This window comes from Clavelina lepadiformis, chromosome 4 (genome assembly GCF_947623445.1).
Source record: "Clavelina lepadiformis chromosome 4, kaClaLepa1.1, whole genome shotgun sequence".
Lineage (NCBI taxonomy): Eukaryota > Metazoa > Chordata > Ascidiacea > Aplousobranchia > Clavelinidae > Clavelina > Clavelina lepadiformis.
The window spans coordinates 23,077,967-23,095,722 of NC_135243.1; the positions used below are offsets into that span (position 1 = coordinate 23,077,967).

Below are 17,756 nucleotides of genomic sequence, written 5' to 3' on the forward strand. Positions count from 1 at the left end.
AGTTAAAGCGACTTCTGGTGCTGCATGGTACAGAAATTACACATAGGTTCCCGACCTCTGCGTTAACGTATACACATCATCGGCGTATAAATGTAAATGTAATGTAATATAACCATTCGCTTATCAAAAGTTTAAGTCAAGTTGTCAAGCGTTATTTGCTGACTTTGCATGCAAACCTGCCCTATGTATAGTCGTATATATACATATTATGGCATAACCGCAGATGAGCGACAAACCGAAAGAAAAAAGAAACAATTGTTTACTGCAATCTAAGCCAACGAAAAAAATAATACCTTAGTTCATTTTCGCAAACAGTGTTGTCAGCTCTGGTCATGAGACGTAACGCTTCATTTCCCTGCGTAAAATGACATTACTCACTCAAGAATTTACTTTCGAAGTCGGGAGTTTCCCACAGATGACCATCATCGACCATCGCAATACTCTAAGTCTAGTCTTATAGTCTACTCTATATTATGGTATCGGTACTATAGAGTCTGTAGTCTATACCAATGCCATTATAATGACTTATTTTACTAACCACGTGAAAGGCATATACAGGTGACCTATGATTAAGACACTAAATCGCGTTTAAAGATGGCAGACACAATAGCATTAAGTAAAAGTGTTAAGTTATTTAAAAGAAAGTATGGAATTTATTGTATGAATCTTGCAGTGCTTGAAACCCCGCTTTGTTTTAGAAGGCAATAACCCAGGTAGTTACCCAATATTCAAGCAAGGGGAGGCACCGATAACAGTACAAAAGGGACGATACGTTCAGGTGCTTTTAAGCTTACCCTTGTTGCAGAGCTTTCCTTCTTTGAAGCAAGCAGAAGCCTATTCAAAGACAGCGACACGAACGAAGAAAAGTGAGCAATGTATATTTAAAGAACTGAACAAAGTTACAGTTGAGTACGCAGACTTGTGGTAGCAGTGAGCAACAACTGAATAATACGGAGCAAGAGTCTGTAATGTCTGCAATGCATTTTACATCAGCTTTGTTTTTTATATTTGCTAAGCTTATGAAAAGAGCATTGAAAGTACATGGGAAATGACGCTTGAAAGCCCTAAAGACGCTGTGGCTTTTTGACTTTTTGTTAGATAAAAAAGAGATGTAATGATATTAAAAAGCTCAAAGTATAACAAAGAGAAGAAATATAAGTGTTAGTTCATTTTAAAGAGTCGTGCTTGGAGCTGCTTTACGTATTCCTCTCTTGTGTGGTAGAAAAAGAAACATTTTTTCATTTTTGTCTGCAATGTAGATACAAGTGTTGAAATCAGCATAGATTTAAAAAAACTATCCAATAATGTCGGAGCGTTGTTTTAAATTCATCGTAGGTATCTTGATTGTCGGCGCAATTGGAGCGACGGCGTACGGGATTTGGTATTCCTATAGACAACCGATTGACTGTAAGGTGAGAAAAATAATTCTTTATTCACAGAGGTACGACTATAAATGTCTGATGCGTAAGCTTGTGCAGACGTGTATAATGTATATATATATGTGTGTGTGTGTGTAGTGCGTGTATTTTAAAGGTACCAACTGCATATATGACGCAACTCTTTTTAAGGCGTATAAGCGTCTCGAATGGTTGTGAAAGTCCCATGATCTGGAATCTAGATTCTTTGTCTTGTATTTTGTGGCGCAATACACCTCCCCAAAATTGCTCCCAAGGGGAATCACCCGTTGGTTACCTCTGAGTTAAACTGGTAGCGTACAAGACACGTCATTTATAGACACGTCATTTTTTGAGAAATTAAAAACGTATATAGTATAACTATATACGTTGCTGAAATATTGAAATACTTTTACTACAATGTTACCAAAGCGAAAAACCACATTAGTTATTTTAACTTTGTTTTACTCAACTATTAGAACACCCTTGATTGATAGGGGTATGAATCAAAATACATTTAGAACAATATTGTTTTACGCCTCTGAACAATACTAAGCAGGAAGCTAAAACGTATGATAAATTCAACGTAATAGACCCTCACCATGTGTGAAACTGTTTTGCGTATTTTCCTCTTGTATGGTAGAAAATAAAAATTTAATTTCTAATAGTAATGCTGTGCAAATGCATAAATCGTTTTAGTTGAAAACATTATCCAACATCGTCGTTTTAAATTCATAGAGTCTCTGTTGATTGTCTGTGCAATTGGAGGGCGACGTAAGAGTATTTCTACATACAGCCGCTTGATTGCAAACTAAGGACATGAACTTGCAAAGTGAAAGCATAAGCTTACCTGGCTACTTAGGCTACTTAGTTTTCCCATTTCTTCACTTGTCTGGTGTGTGCGTGCGCTTTTGTAAACGTGTGTGCATGCATAGACGCAACTCCCGGAAGTATAAGCGTCTACGTCGCTGAAGAAAATCCCATGACTAGATTTTGTCTAGCGTGCTATGGTGTAATACTCATCTCGGAAAATCTTTTTCTTGCGGGGAAGGAAGAGAGAATCACTGGTTTTCTTTGCTTCGGCTTAAACCTACCTCATACATGACACGTCATGTTTAGTTATTTTGTTTAATCTCCTTTTGCTTCGTTCTTCTGTTGTATCGGTTGATCAACTTGCCTTTACTATCGCTATAATTCTGAGAACTCTTAACTTATGAGAAGAACGAACGCTATTTATTTGTAGTCAAGATCATTGCAAGTTCGGCCTGGCACGTACGGAATATATGATAATTTTAAGTTTTCTAACCCTAAACTTGACAAACTAAGTTGCATTGCTGCAACGAGAATTCACGTTAGAACTTAATAGTCTTTGAACCTATAATGTTACATACTCCAGGTATCGGAATGGACAAACTGGGGAAATTGTGACGGAAATTGTGGTTGGGGAAAGACGGAACGTTCAAGAAAAATCATTCAAACGCCAGAACGCGGCGGTGCAGTTTGTCCTAACTTGCTTGAGTCAAACGGTTGCTTTTTGGGCGATTGCCCAATTAACTGCAGAGTAAGTAGCATCAAACCAGCTTATTGGGTTTGCCGAAATTATAGCCCAGCAAAAATTTGTAAAATTAAACACATTTGTTAACACGGAATTTTCCATAATACAGTATCAATTAATTATAAGTTTAAGCCAACTACGTTTTAAGAAGCTTTGGCAAAGTGAACAAAATGAAATCAAACCATAATCAAAAGGTTTCGTCATGGTCTGCTTGGAGTCATTGTGACAAATCATGCGGAACAGGTGGACGCCGTCAAACAAGAACGATCACCCAAACAGCAAAATTCGGAGGAAGAGCTTGCCCCCGGCTGGCCGAAGTAGAAGGATGCCATGAAAAAGTCTGTCCTGTTCATTGCAAGGTAAAGGCATGCTTTCGTTAAGAAACAAACATTTCTGTTAAGTCAATCAAACTTAAAACATTATCATTTAGGTGTCCGACTGGTCGACCTGGTCCGATTGCAACCAGAGCTGCGGCAACGGAACTCAGAAGAGACGAAGAAATATCAAACATGAAGCCAGGCATGGAGGGACATTATGTCCAGCAGAAGATGACTTGTTAGAAACTAAATTATGCAAAGTGAAAGACTGTCCAATAGACTGCAAGGTAAATAACAAAAATATGCTAATGCAAACTTATGAAACGGAGCAGTTTTGTTGTGCATTACATTTGTGTTTGTTCTGTCGTATTGACTGACAATATGATGTCTATGTTATAACTCGCAGGTGGGCAATTGGTCTCAGTGGAGCGAATGTGATCACTCATGCGGAAAAGGAACACGTCATCGTCAAAGAGAAATTATTCAACCGGCAGAGTTTGGAGGAAACCGATGCCAAGAGGAGTTGGTTGAAACTAAAGATTGTCACAAGACATCTTGTCCCATTGATTGTAAGGTGAGACTTACAGTATGTGTTATCTTTTGTTAATCTGCAATGTCAGAAAAACCTTCAATGTGACATGCTGTGGCTGAAAATATAAAAACTATGTGTTTTTGGTGTTAGACAAATCGCATGTACCGACCGGAAAAAATTTAACAGCTTTATACATACAACAGCTTTATTGCAAACTAAGGATATGAACTGGCAAAGTGAAAGCATAAGCTTACCTGGCTACTTAGGCTACTTAGTTTTCCCATTTCTTCACTTGTCTGGTGTGTGCGTGCGCTTTTGTAAACGTGTGTGCATGCATAGACGCAACTCCCGGAAGTATAAGCGTCTACGTCGCTAAAGAAAATCCCATGACTAGATTTTGTCTAGCGTGCTATGGTGTAATACTCATCTCGGAAAATCTTTTTCTTGCGGGGAAGGAAGAGAGAATCACTGGTTTTCTTTGCCTCGGCTTAAACCTACCGCGTACATGACACGTCATATTTTTAGTTATTTTGTTTAATCTCCTTTTGCTTCGTTCTTCTGTTGTATCGGTTGATCAACTTGCCTTTACTATCATTATAATTCTGAGAACCCTTAACTAATGAGAACGAGAAAAACGAACGCTATTTATTTGTAGTCAAGATCATTGCAAGTTCGGCCTGGCAAGTACGGAATATATGATAATTTTAAGTTTTCTAACCCTATACTTGACTAACTAAGTTGCATAGAGAGAATTTGCCTTAGAACTTAATAGTCTTTGAACGTATAACGTTACATACTCCAAATTGTGGTTGGGGAAAAACGGAACGTTCAAGAAAAATCATTCAAACGTCAGAACGCGGCGGTGCAGTTTGTCCTAACTTGCTTGAGACAAACCGTTGCTTTTTGGGCGATTGCCCAATTAACTGCAGAGTAAGTAGCATCAAACCAGCTTGTTGTGTTTGCCGGAATAATAGCCCAGCAAAAATTAGAAAAATTAAACACATTTGTTAACACGGAATTTTCCATAATACAGTATCAATTAATCATAAGTTTAAGCCAACTACGTTTTAAGAAGCTTTGGTAAAGTGAACAAAATGAAATCAAACCATAATCAAAAGGTTTCGACATGGTCTGCTTGGAGTCATTGTGACAAATCATGCGGAACAGGTGGACGCCGTCGAACAAGAACGATCACCCAAACCGCAAAATTCGGAGGAAGAGCTTGCCCCCGGCTGGCCAAAGTAGAAGGGTGCCTTGAAATAGCCTGTCCTGTTCATTGCAAGGTAAAGGCTTTCGTTAAGAAACAAACATTTCTGTTAAGTCAATCAAACTTAAAACATTATCATTTAGGTGTCCGACTGGTCGACCTGGTCCGATTGCAACCAGAGCTGCGGCAACGGAACTCAGAAGAGACGAAGAAATATCAAACATGAAGCCAGGCATGGAGGGACACTATGTCCAGCAGAAGATGACTTGTTAGAAACTAAATTATGCAACGTGAAAGACTGTCCGATAGACTGCAAGGTAAATAACAAAAATATGCTAATGCAAATTTATGAAACGGAGCAGTTTTGTTGTGCATTACATTTGTGTTTGTTCTGTCGTATTGACTGACAATATGATGTCTATGTTATAACTCGCAGGTTGGCAGTTGGTCTCAGTGGAGCGAATGTGATCACTCATGCGGAAAAGGAACACGTCATCGTCAGAGAGAAATTATTCAACCAGCAGAGTTTGGAGGAAACCGATGCCAAGAGAAGTTTGTTGAAACTAAAGATTGTCACAAGACATCTTGTCCTATTGATTGTAAGGTGAGATTTACAGTATGTTTTATCTTTTGTTAATCTGCAATGTCAGAAAAACCTTGCATGTGACATGCTGACATGCTGACATGCTGACATGCTGACATGCTGACATGCTCTGGCTGAAAATATAAAACTTATTTGTTTTTGGTGTTAGACAAATCACATGTACTGACCGGAAAAAATATAACCAAATTCATTATTGTTTCAAGGTGTCCGATTGGTCAGACTGGAGTCAATGCAGCCAATCATGTGGGTTAGGTGTCCAGAAAAGAGAAAGATTCATTATCGAACAAGCTAGAAATGGTGGAAAATCCTGTTCACTAGATGGCCGTCTGAAGCAAACAAAAAACTGTCAACTTACCGGTTGCCCAGTAGATTGCAAGGTGACTGAAATTTCAGTAAAATTGCAATTTCCAAGATAGCTAGCTAACGGCGAAACATGATAGGTTAATCCCCTAAAGTAAGAGATAACCTTAAATAAACTCAAGCTCTAACTTAAACATATACCACTTTATATTCCCTTGCAAATGATTTACTTATTATGCTTAATGTGATATAACATGTGATGCGTAGCGTTACAATATCAAACAAAGTGTCACACTATCCCTTACCTTGTATGGGCATGATAACGTTTATTAAAATTTTTACATCTATTAAAGTTGTCGGACTGGTCGAAGTGGGGAAAATGCAAAACAACAGCTGGTCAAAGGGAACAGGACAGGAGACGTTACGTCACAATAGAGGCAAAAAACAAAGGGAAATCTTGCAGAGAGATGAGATATGAAGTTAGAAAGTGTGAAGAATTTTGGAATCCGGTCGTGCTTGTCGTTGTAGCTGTGGGCAGCATAATTGTTGGTATTCTAGTTGTCTTTTTGGTATGTTGTTGCGACGCAGGGGAAAAGCAACGAAAGTACAATCCACTTTAAACAAAACCCTAATCAGATATCTTGTAACATAATCATTTTTGTACAAATGCTTTCATACCCACTTTCAGTGCGGTATGTGAAGTAATGTTTAATCTTTCTTGGCAATTCATTTTCAGCACACAAGCTTTCATATTTTCTACGGCCATTTCATATGTAGGCATGCTTTAATAAGTCAAAACTCTGCGCAAACTCGGTTTTGTGATCACAATATCAATGTATATGCAGTATATATTATCGTGATTTACACGTGATATTTTGTTTTGTTACTATGGAAGTTATTGTGTCAATTTTACCTTTAAGCTCTACATAATAATTCGTTTTCTTCATATGCATGCATGCAATTCTTCAAAACCTTTATTTTTTAATAACTATCGTATTGTAAAGATTATTGTAAGTGCATTTCAAAGCACCTTTTTAAAGCCAGTGTACACGTTATAAATATTGAATGTTTTGTAATCACAAAATGCAGGTCAATTGCAAAGCAATTCAATTAGCAATATTGCAAATGTTTTCCCCTTACTAGTACTTACACTATTTAAGAAACTTTTTATATAATAATGACGACAAGCGTTTATAATTCTTTGACGCAAGATGGTGCCAAAGTGAAGGGTACTTTGAACTTTGGTTTAAATAAACGTCCCTGGAAAAAAAAACATGTTATCTGTGACACTACTAGTGACAGTCTATTTTAATTTTCATTGGTTATGGTTAAGTGCGGTATCGTTTACCTATTTGTGCTTTATATGAGTTCTGGTAAGCTGAACTTTTTGTAAATAACTGATATTTATCTTGTTTCGTTGAAACACTCAAACTCCACTACAAACATTGTATTAAAAATTCCATAAGCTTATTGTTTTATCAGATGTTGATAAAGGTGTTCCTAACAGCTCATCTTTTTAATTGTATAATTTACCGTTATTGTTTTTCGTTATTTGGCATTTGTAACTTTTTGATGCCATGATTGTTGCACCTGAATTTTGCTACACGAACATATACATTTACCAATTTCAAACGATCGTTTAGTTTAATTGAACCTGAGCCAGCCAAGTGCTTTTTACCCTGAAGGCAACTCTCAAATTACCTGCCAACAACGTTGACTCATAGGAGTCATAGCTTATTGATAGCGAGCTAAGGCGCCTCTTTTCAATAACAACCACGTTTCAATTATAATAGAAGCAACTGAAAAAAAATTGAGCAGATTGGGCGAAAGATGAACTTGTTTTGCCATAAAAATTACGCTTTTTATAGTTAACGAAAAAGAAAAGTCAGTAGCAGTTGGATGCAAATCATTCTTGGTTTTAATATCTAAGCAAAATTTATGGATATAATTGTTTTAACTGTAAAGAGTAAGCTTGCAGTTGCGTATTTATGTATGATAAAAACAGTCGCGTAATTTTGTCTGTTAAACTAATCCAGATTTAATGCATTTTGGGGTCTCTTGTGAAAAGTCGTCTTCTTAGAGCTAAGTTTTACTGCTAAGCTTTGATCTGTTTGATTCGTGGCTCAAAAAATGATATTATTCAACCTTTTCTTGTTGATGTTGCTGACGTGGAATGGAGGTGAAAGTTCACGCGAGGTTACATTGAGTTGTGGTGCAGATGACGCCATAGAACGGGGACCAATTGGAGCCCCCGGTAAACGGGGATTTCCCGGGGAGCAGGGCATTCATGGGTTCAAAGGTGACAAGGGGGATCCCGGTGAAAACGACGGCTGGTTGGAAGTTGTCAGGAGACTTGAAGAAAGGATCTCAACCTTGGAGGCTCAAGTTCAAAATAAAGGTTTGTGTGTGTGTGTGTGTGTGTGTGTGTGTATGTGTGTGTGTGTGTTTTATGAAGGTAATTACGAAATACCCTAACTACAACTCTTAACTCTCTCTAACGTCAAGTTCAAAATAAAGGTGGGTGTGTGTGTTTGTGTGTGTTTATGTATGTGTGTGTGTGTTTTATGAAGGTAATTACGAATTACCCTAATTACAACTCTTTGTTGCATTTTTGACTTTCACGCCCCACATTTTCGAAAACCATTCGTTTTCGACATCGTGTTTGTATTAACCAATTACAGACTGCAGCGGCTACACGAGCCTTGGATGCTGGCGAGATTGCGGACCGAGAAGCTCAAATTGTAACAATCGCGCAATCCCAACGCTTGAAGGCACTACGCCCATATTAGATGGTAGTTACGGGAGTCGCCGCAATGCCATAGAAAAATGCGCTCGTGTCGCCCGAGAGAGAGGTTTTCCTGGATTCGCAATTCAGGTAAATTTGGAGGCATTTCAATAAATGCTAAAATAAGGGTTTTCAAACTTCTTTATCTCTCGCACCTACTGTATATGGAATACTTTTACGATGTTGTCGCACGTCTTTCTTCCATGAATTACAAACTTTATCTAACAAAAGTTTAACATTTTGAGATCTAAATAATTGTCTTCCCTAAGTTTGGCAGCTTGGTTAGAACCCTGATATTACAATGTTCTGATTCAGAAGTTTAATAGGATTCGCTGCAAACTTAACTCAATGCTTATAAGAGGCTTAAAATATTTAAAACTATTGTGTTAAAAAGGTGTGTAGCTTGATAAAACTTATTGAAAATGTATTTTTACAGCAAACACAACTGGCTTAACTTTTTACCGGTGCACCTATTTAATTGAGTTAACCATTTGCATTATAACATATAATGCAGCATGGCGGATGGTGTGCAAGCTCGGCCAATATTCTCTCGACCTATCATCGGTATGGAACGCAGAGCAACTGTGGAAGCGATGGCGAAGGAGGGGGTGGTTCCAATGAAGTGTACAGCTTCAACAGATGCTAATGTCAACTATAGCATAAGTTAAAACGATTTGAAATGCCCATGAGCGTTAAAAATAAGTAACATTGAGAACATGTTGACATAAATTTGTTTCACGTAATACGAATTTTCGCGTACAATTACATGTAATTGTATCTAATTAGATTTTACTGGTGTATTAATTAAACGTTTTCACATATTTCACCGCTACATATGTTAAAAAAGTTGGATTGCTTATGTTATCAATCATTTACTTCTTACTTATTACTTTGAGGTTCCTTGGGTATGTTCATTGCATTACTTATATAAATATCATCTGATCTCAAAGTAGTAGCAAACCAATACTTTAAGCGATTGAGGCTTATATTGCTTTCACTGATTGCTTTAGTACATCCGAGTGCTTCTATTTTGAGAAACTTCAACAGAAAAATTAATGTTTGTTTGCAAACAAGCTCAGTTATAAAGAATAACAAATTTCTTCATTCTCTAGAATCGTATTTTGTTTGAATTTATAATCGCATTTAGATTCTAGAATCCCATTCTTTTTTGGGAAATTCTTATGGGAATGTTTTACTTGCAAAGTAGTTCAGTTATGAATGCAAACTGTTTTATTTCGTCCTTTTGTGTCAGAAAAGCATATCGTAAATATAATGCTTCGAATTGGTGTATTCAATAAACATAATCCCATCTATGTCCTTAAATAATTAGGCTTTTGTATGAAAGTCAAAGCAGTACAGTAATTCATATATCGAATAATGATACGTCCAATCTATGTTACCAGGCTTTCAGTGACAGACGAACCTGTATTAAATTTGGCTGCACTATAAAATGAAAGAAAAATAAATGATTTAATTAATCGGTTAATAATTTATAAGACTTTTCTGAAAACAGAATTTGACAAAAAGCATTTAAAGAATGGAATAAAACTTAAATTGTTGAAATACTTGCGAAGCGTGATATGTCATGTGTATATACTTTCAGGATGTGGACGCATTGAATAAGCAGAATCCTACAATCTCTATTATTTTCTTATTTTTTTATTTTTTTTATTTTACCACAACAACAACAAATAACAAATAAACAGTAGTATTAAATAAATGGCATAGCGCAATTAAAAAAATGTACATCAAAAGCATGGCAGGCAAAGCCCCCATTTACTATAATGAAATCTTAATTTATTGTTTCCTTTTGCTGAATACCTCTAGGATTTTTCAGTATCCTTCAACAAGTGTCCAAAGAGCTCTATTGATGGTTTTCTGTTGTTACACTTGGCCCGGTAGATAGTAAAACGCGCTACTAACAATAGGCAGTTAACAAGTCCAAAAGATATTGTCGGTTCAGGAATACCGAACAGTAAATTGTTATACTGAAGGCTATGAGGCCACCTCAAGCGCACAACAATCCAGTTACATACATTTCCCCAGAAAATCTCTTATAAGCATTCAAGCGAAGTGCTTTTTAACTTTGCTCCCACCGGGTGGACGAAATTATTACAAAATTTGTCCACTTGGAATAAAAACACTGTCACTTGTTTGTTTGGCCGAAAGTCGTTATGATGTCTTTGTGCTATACCGTCTTTATTGAAGACGAATTGATTCCCGATGCTCTTCCCGCTGCATGGCAGCAGAGGTGTTGCCATTACTTCAAGTTTGGGCGTTCGGTGCAAAGACGTTGTTGCTTCACTGTACGCCACTGACTTTTACACTGATTATTGCATATATGTTATCATGCGCATATTGCGCGGCTTGTAGGACTTTAATGGATCTTGAAAGTTTTAGCTGTGTCATGTCACTTCTGTAAAACTCAATAGTAAAACGCAATAGAAAAGGTTTATGTTATAAGGTATTGTTTGTTTCTATATTATTTATTTATTCTTTAATTTTTAGCATTTCGCAACTGGTCGCTGGTTTCAAAAACAGCAACCGTCACTTACGTACAATAAATTCTGTTTGACAATGTGCAAATTTAATTTTTAGTGCATGTAATAACAGCTTCTTGCTGTTGAAGGAATTGTTGATGACTTCACGAGAGAAGCTGGACTCCGCGAGCAGACCTGCAAAGAGTTATTCGGGTATGAAATTTGGTGCAAAGAGTTGCTAAGCAAAGGATTCATTTCATCTGTAGAATCTTATGTGAACGTGAGATAGTTGACTGTTAAAGACAACCTTTCGCTTATGAAGATAAAATGTGATAATTAATACGTTGCATATCGGATGATGCAAATCTCCCATTTTAATACTGCACGCATCGTATTCGATATGTTGCTAGAATATTGTAAAAATTTGTAAATTAATTTGATCGGGAAAATCTATTTAATTACGTAAAAAATGTCACAAATATTTTTCCAATGGTACTGAATAAAAATTAGTTAAAATAAAATAATTTATAGGTAATTATATAATTTACAATTGCGCGTTATGAGCAATACAAATATTTTGTAGGCTGGTGAAAAGTACAGGCTAAAGAATTTAGGATACGAATGCTTTGATGACTACAAAAACAAATTTAAGTACTGAGAAATAACTTTAGAACAAAATTAACTAGTATCATATAAAAATGAGTTAAATTATTTGTTTAGGTAACTGAAGGATTATTGGATGAACGATTTCATACTGCCGAATAAGCAGGTTTAGAAAAGTTTGATGACAAAGCTGGATCAAATGCAGAAAAAAAGTCACGTTCGAAAAAAGATTTGCAAACATGTATTGAAAAACACTTTGTGAGTATTCGATTTAATAGACCTCTGTTTACATAATCATCACGAGTAATTTAAAGCATCACGATTCACGATTTGAAGTGATTTTGATAAGGAAAAGTAATAGTACTTTGCTATTACATGAATTTGCAAACTTCTTGTTATCAACTGTTAACGTGGCTTCTGTAATCAACAACAACCTGCGCTATGCGTGTTTATTTTTTAAATAACTAATGTATCGATGTTTACTTTAATAAGGTTAAATGTGGGTGTTTGTTTGTTTTAATGTTTATCTGCGTTCGATTACTGTTATATCAGTTCTGAATAAAATAAAAAGTTAATAATCATAATGAGTATAACAATGAATACAAGTGTTTTGCTATGTTACACTTATCGTGTGTGTATATGTTAATATATGTTACTATAATATGATTTTAATTATTATACAGTATATAATATTGTCAACGGTTTTGAAAGAAATTTGTTTTGACATGTGCTTCTCTTGGTTCATCAAAATCGACAAGATGACTTTAAAAATGACAATACCTTACGGTTACTTTCAGAGAGCTGAAATTTAATCATCCTATAACCTAGATCAAATTTTATTTTGTTAAAATCGAGTGTTTGATATACTAGGACAATTTTTTATAATTTGCTGTAAACTTTCAGGTAACATACATGACGTTATTACAAACTGGCTGCAATTATCTTCTGTTAATGAATAGACCCGGGATGATCGTCAGTTCGTTTTTTTTTGCATATTTGCAAACCATTACCAGAGTACCAACGTGTTGTGCACAAATGAAGGTAGTTAAATTTCCATCCGAGAAATACGCAAATAACTTACTGAAAGTATCGACTTAAACTGCGCTAACATATGATGATCCTGGGATAAACTCCTGCTAGATTGACAATTACTCTCTTCGTGGTCTCTTTTTCTGTAACATTTTAGCGACGCTTTGAGGCCAGATTGAAATAGTTTCACTACTACTAGTGGGCAGTAGCCTATCACTTGCCGCACCATGGCTGCGACGAAACAATCCTTAAAAGTTTGTATAGATTCTGTCTAAATTTTGGTCATTGTATGCTGTATATACGTTCTAACGTGAATGTATTATATCGAAGCATGTACTGATATATTAAGAGCCAGTTTTTCATATTATCACAAGCACACGAGCTATAATATACTATATCACATACACGCTATTGAGCTATTGAGCTATTGCAAGACTTACGATTTTACACGTTTCACATAGGCTTAGATACATTACTGTTACATATTGTTTATTTGTTATAAAAAAAGGAATAATCACGGAAAATTATGAAAGAAAAAACTATGATTACGTTTGTAGATGATGTCACATCGTACGTGGTGCTACAAGATAGCAGTCTATAAGTTCCCCGGCTTTTTTGTTCTTGTGGTGTCATGTTTCAGTACTATTCTTTCTTACGTCACACATCACAAGATGCGGTTGTTGTGAAACTCGCAAAAATATTGTGAAATTTCGATACAATTCTTATAGCATGCTTGGCGTTGGTGATCGATTCGAACTCAACGCATTTGTCAGAAGGACTAAGAGCTCATACATATGTTATTTTAAATATAAACCCATACTTAAAATGACATTTCAACAATTCTTTTATTGACATGCAATTCCCTTTTATACAACGATTAGTATTGAGAGAGTTGAAAAATTTCAAACTTCAATTTGGTAAAACAGTTTTCTAATGAGCAGCATAACACTTTTTAATACAATACAAAACTACCACAAGTTTTGTTTATTGTATAATAAGATCCCTTTTTACTGTTTTATAGGCTACACTACAACATTTGCCAGCACAGCTTGCAGCATACAAGCCGAATCAAATGCCACTTACGGGACACAAAAAGATAATAGCTTACAATAGTGTTAAGAATTCATTTCATAAAACCTTTAATTACACTTAAAGTTATAGAATTAGGTTGATACAACATCAAAATATATTCAATGCGCTGCAGAAACAAATTGATAAACATAGACTAATTAGCTAATGTTAATGTGCTTTATACAAAAGAAAATATCCTACAATTTACCCAAACAATAATTCAGTAGAGCAATACTACATATAGACCATACATATATAGACTTACATATACTACATATGTGATATATGTTCCCATGTAATGATATGCTCTGCATTAATAGCAAATAACAATAGCATAGATATGCAACAATTGTTATATAGTAAATTGAACTATAGGTTAAATTTATCAGTATCTACAGATAAATTTACTGCTTGAGACAAGCAAATAATTAATTTACCACAATAAGTTAACAACCTTTTATAAATTTATAAGCTTATAGTTCAGTCTTTTAGGTTTTAATCAGACGTTTGTCGTTCTTCTTCAGAGACCAAGCACTCCTCTCTCTCTGTTCCAAACACATACTCAGCTATGTCATTGATAACTTTGGTTTCAGTGTTCGCTCTCGCTTTTTGACAGAGTTCTTCAAAACCCAAATAATCTATACGGCTTTGTTGCTTCATGTAATTTGGAAGTAGTTCTGGGTCTTTCAGCCAACGAAAATATTCAAGATAGGCGGCCACGTTGTTGTCAAGGTATATCAGATATTTTACCAAGTCGGCTGGTGATGCAAAGTCTTCAACAAATATGTACGAACCTTTAGGAACAAGATCCTCCAGATCCTCTTTGGCTGGGTCCCAGATAACAGGAACTAACAGATTTTTTACGGAATTAAACCAAAACTTCTCGGTGACATAATCCCGGCAATGGTAGGAATTTTCGAAAGCCAAATAAAATTTATAAAGATTAAAGTTTATATAAGTCTGGCGTCGATGGAAACAAGCGCCATATCGATCCACTTCGAGTCCAGCTTGCATGAGGTCTTCCACCAGCTTCATGCGCTTTCTTGCACCGTCGGTTTTGTTGCAGTCGCTTACTGCCCACACCTGGATCATTTGAGCAAGTCCTTGGATTAAACTCCATAGAAATCACAACAAATCATTTTTGACTCACAATAAAGTGTTAAAGACTAAAACTTAAATCAGAAAGATTATTCCCTTTAAATATGAACTACATTATACAGACTGAAACCAATGTTTACGATAAAGGCGCTTATTAACATTCTAAATGTTGAATTTTTTAATTTTATCTATTTTTAAAGAACCCAGCAAACAGTGATGAAAAGGGCTATATATCAGAACAAATACATTCGTTAAAATTTATAAGCAACTTACTGCCAAGCCATTTCCGTAACTGGGTCTTAAAGTACTTTCCAGGTTTTTTCCATGGAAATTTCAAACAGTGTTTCAAATAATTACAGTATATAGCATAACATATATTCTGTGGTATAATTCATAAGCAACTTACCGCCAAGCTATTTCCAACACTGGGTTTTAAATGACGAAAATTATGATATTTCAAAGTATTTTTTAGATTTTGTCCTTTGAGAGATCTCATCCATTCATGCGCATGCTTTGTACCTTCAAAAATTCCGAACTGAACATCAGAATCTCTTCTGTAGGTAAACGTCCAGTTAAAAAAGCTTTTTCCAGATTTTGTCGTGTTCTTTGATGTAGGCTGGGCTATCCCAACTGTACCAGACGTAAATCTGGTCTTTGTCTCTGTCATATAACATAAAACAATTTAACGTTTGTGCAGTTCAAGAAACTATAGATAACCGAAGGTCATTTGTGAACGTACTCAGTACTTTTCTTTATTTTTCTGCTTGTATTAAATTTGATCTTATGTTGGATAACCTAAGACAATTTCTTTACTCTCTAACCTGTAATAAAGTTTCTGCGGTCCAGGAGGGTAATCAAAGGTACTATGATGAAACATAACGACTAATGCATGTTTTAATAGCTTTTTATCGTATGTAACAACACAAGAGCCAAATTTCTGTCCTTCTTCCGGAAGTCCAACATTTGGATTGTCCCACGGATGTCGCCAAAACAACATGTGGTAACGATTTCTGAAGTTAAAATAAGAGGATAATTTAACGCAAATCGGTTCAACCGGCAATTCTATTTTTTGTATTTACATTTTCTTTAAAATTTACAACTGCAACCGAAATTTTTATATATAGCAAATTCATATTGTCAATCATTATTAATATACGGTATACGAGAATATCTAAAAAGTTAAGTATACAAAAATTTGTGATTTTATATATATGTATACTGGTGTATACTGTATATGAACATAATATGATCATAGGTATAATCCCCATGATTATTGTAAGCAAGTCCAGCGACTAAAACAAGCAAGCCATTTGTACGGAAATGCAGTTGCCAGAAGAAGCCGAGAAGCTTCAGTGCGGTTCGTTATGGGTTCTTTAGGCTCGTGCGACTTGTTCGGTCATAAATGAAACACGAAATGGCAGAAATTCTCTGCCAGACTTTATAATTTCGTAACGGACGCCAACTCCCACACCTCAGGAGTATCGTGGCCCAACTTGGCTTGAGTATGGTCAATCTGGACAAATGAGAAATGGCAAACTCTGCCATCTGCGAAACCCGAATTGGGTTGCGTACAGTTAAGCCTGGACAAATGGACAGTGACAAATTAGTTTGCGGCTAGTAAGTTTGGCGCGGAGGAACAAGCCGCAAACTATATTCTCAGTTGCAAGAACACGTCACAATAAGTATTGTTGGACATTTATTTGGGATAAGCTTCATGCACACACCTCATACATTTTGACAAAAGAATTTAATCAGATTCAACAAAACCGTTTGTAAAAGACAATGAAACTCTAGCAATCGTTTTGAAAAGAAGAAGTATCGTTTAGTAATAATACAGTAAGTATTGTTTAGTAATAATACAATAAGTATTGTTTTACGAGAAAGTCTTCAGGAAAATGACTCTTTAAAGCTGACTGACTGACCGAAAATGGGTATTAGGGTTGTAATATGCCTATATAGTCAAAACTAGATCTATGCTTACTTTTTGTTGGTTATGTTTCTGTTGTCATTGGAATAGGGTTGCGCGGTATTTCTAGACTCAGTTGTTTTACCACCAGCTCTTTTCTTTTCAATCCTGTTTAAAAGTTTACTTGCAACCCATATTGCAAGCAAGATACACAAGAAACTAAGAATTAGAGTAAACTTTCTCATGGTTGTAGTAAGTCCAAGGTATGCCGGAAAACGTTGTTAAAGACAGACAAATAAAGAAGATTTAATACAAACTTTAGAAATTTAGATTAATTATATTTAACGTAAAGCTGTAAGGTAATCAAAATTAGTTAGTTGTAACCAAACATTAGAAGTATATGCCGAGTGACAACAGTAACCAATCATTGATTCTTTTCCTAATGTCAGAAGTGCACGGCAGCAACCAAATTGTTCTAAAATTATTTGGAATGTCAACAATGAATTTTGCTGAAGACTATGTATGAGAAAACACAAACTATGCAAAAGTAATGATTATAATCTATATATCTATTTTGTTGCTTTGCTAGCAAATATTTTACGATATAGACCTTACTCAATGCTAAACTGCAGCTTATTACATGAACATAGGCAACGTAAACACTCACGAGTTACAGTATTGTAGTACCCTGCAACTAGCTTTGTTACATTCAGTGGGCAGAATAAATATGCCATTTTTTTAGCCATTGATTAGAATATTTTATTGTAACTTAACACGCCGGTATCATGTTTTAAATACAAAAAAATAACAAACGGTCTTGTGACGTTGAAGAAATCCCTGAGATTGCACCACACGGGTATTTCATGGCATGTCAT

General features: G+C 35.6%; 3 protein-coding genes across 3 annotated transcripts; 2 read left to right on the forward strand and 1 right to left on the reverse strand.

Moving 5' to 3' along the window:
• Positions 1–667: 667 nt before the first annotated feature.
• LOC143453063 (spondin-1-like) lies at positions 668–7,535 on the forward strand (the record flags this gene model as incomplete). The annotated part of the gene is made up of 11 exons (XM_076954215.1): positions 668–866; positions 1,336–1,412; positions 2,791–2,955; positions 3,144–3,308; positions 3,380–3,553; positions 3,673–3,840; positions 4,917–5,081; positions 5,149–5,322; positions 5,442–5,609; positions 5,813–5,986; positions 6,263–7,535. Coding segments are annotated over 11 exons (1,896 nt in total), but the record flags the coding sequence as incomplete, so codon positions are not given.
• Positions 7,536–7,844: 309 nt separating this feature from the next.
• Positions 7,845–9,994, forward strand: LOC143452466 (uncharacterized). The gene is made up of 3 exons (XM_076953458.1): positions 7,845–8,307; positions 8,591–8,784; positions 9,209–9,994. Exons 1-3 carry the CDS (start codon positions 8,040–8,042, stop codon positions 9,338–9,340), a joined length of 594 nt encoding a protein of 197 aa, XP_076809573.1. The 5' UTR covers positions 7,845–8,039; the 3' UTR covers positions 9,341–9,994.
• Positions 9,995–13,643: 3,649 nt separating this feature from the next.
• On the reverse strand, positions 13,644–17,238 carry LOC143452336 (3-galactosyl-N-acetylglucosaminide 4-alpha-L-fucosyltransferase FUT3-like). Its single transcript, XM_076953265.1, has 4 exons — positions 16,957–17,238; positions 15,797–15,985; positions 15,382–15,635; positions 13,644–14,960 (listed from the first exon to the last, which is right to left on the reverse strand). Exons 3-4 carry the CDS (start codon positions 15,469–15,471, stop codon positions 14,373–14,375), a joined length of 678 nt encoding a protein of 225 aa, XP_076809380.1. The 5' UTR covers positions 15,472–15,635; positions 15,797–15,985; positions 16,957–17,238; the 3' UTR covers positions 13,644–14,372.
• Between the last annotated feature and the right edge of the window lie 518 nt (positions 17,239–17,756).

Bases quoted from the DNA above. Each gene is read 5' to 3' on its own strand.
- LOC143452466 (XM_076953458.1), top strand. From the start codon at position 8,040: ATGATATTATTCAACCTTTTCTTGTTGATGTTGCTGACGTGGAATGGA. The intron at 8,308-8,590 runs GTTTGTGTGTGT...AACCAATTACAG, and splicing joins GGCTCAAGTTCAAAATAAAG to ACTGCAGCGGCTACACGAGC. The intron at 8,785-9,208 runs GTAAATTTGGAG...CATATAATGCAG, and splicing joins TTCCTGGATTCGCAATTCAG to CATGGCGGATGGTGTGCAAG.
- LOC143452336 (XM_076953265.1), bottom strand. From the start codon at position 15,471: ATGAGATCTCTCAAAGGACAAAATCTAAAAAATACTTTGAAATATCAT. The intron at 14,961-15,381 runs GTAAGTTGCTTA...CAAATGATCCAG, and splicing joins GTGTTGGAAATAGCTTGGCG to GTGTGGGCAGTAAGCGACTG.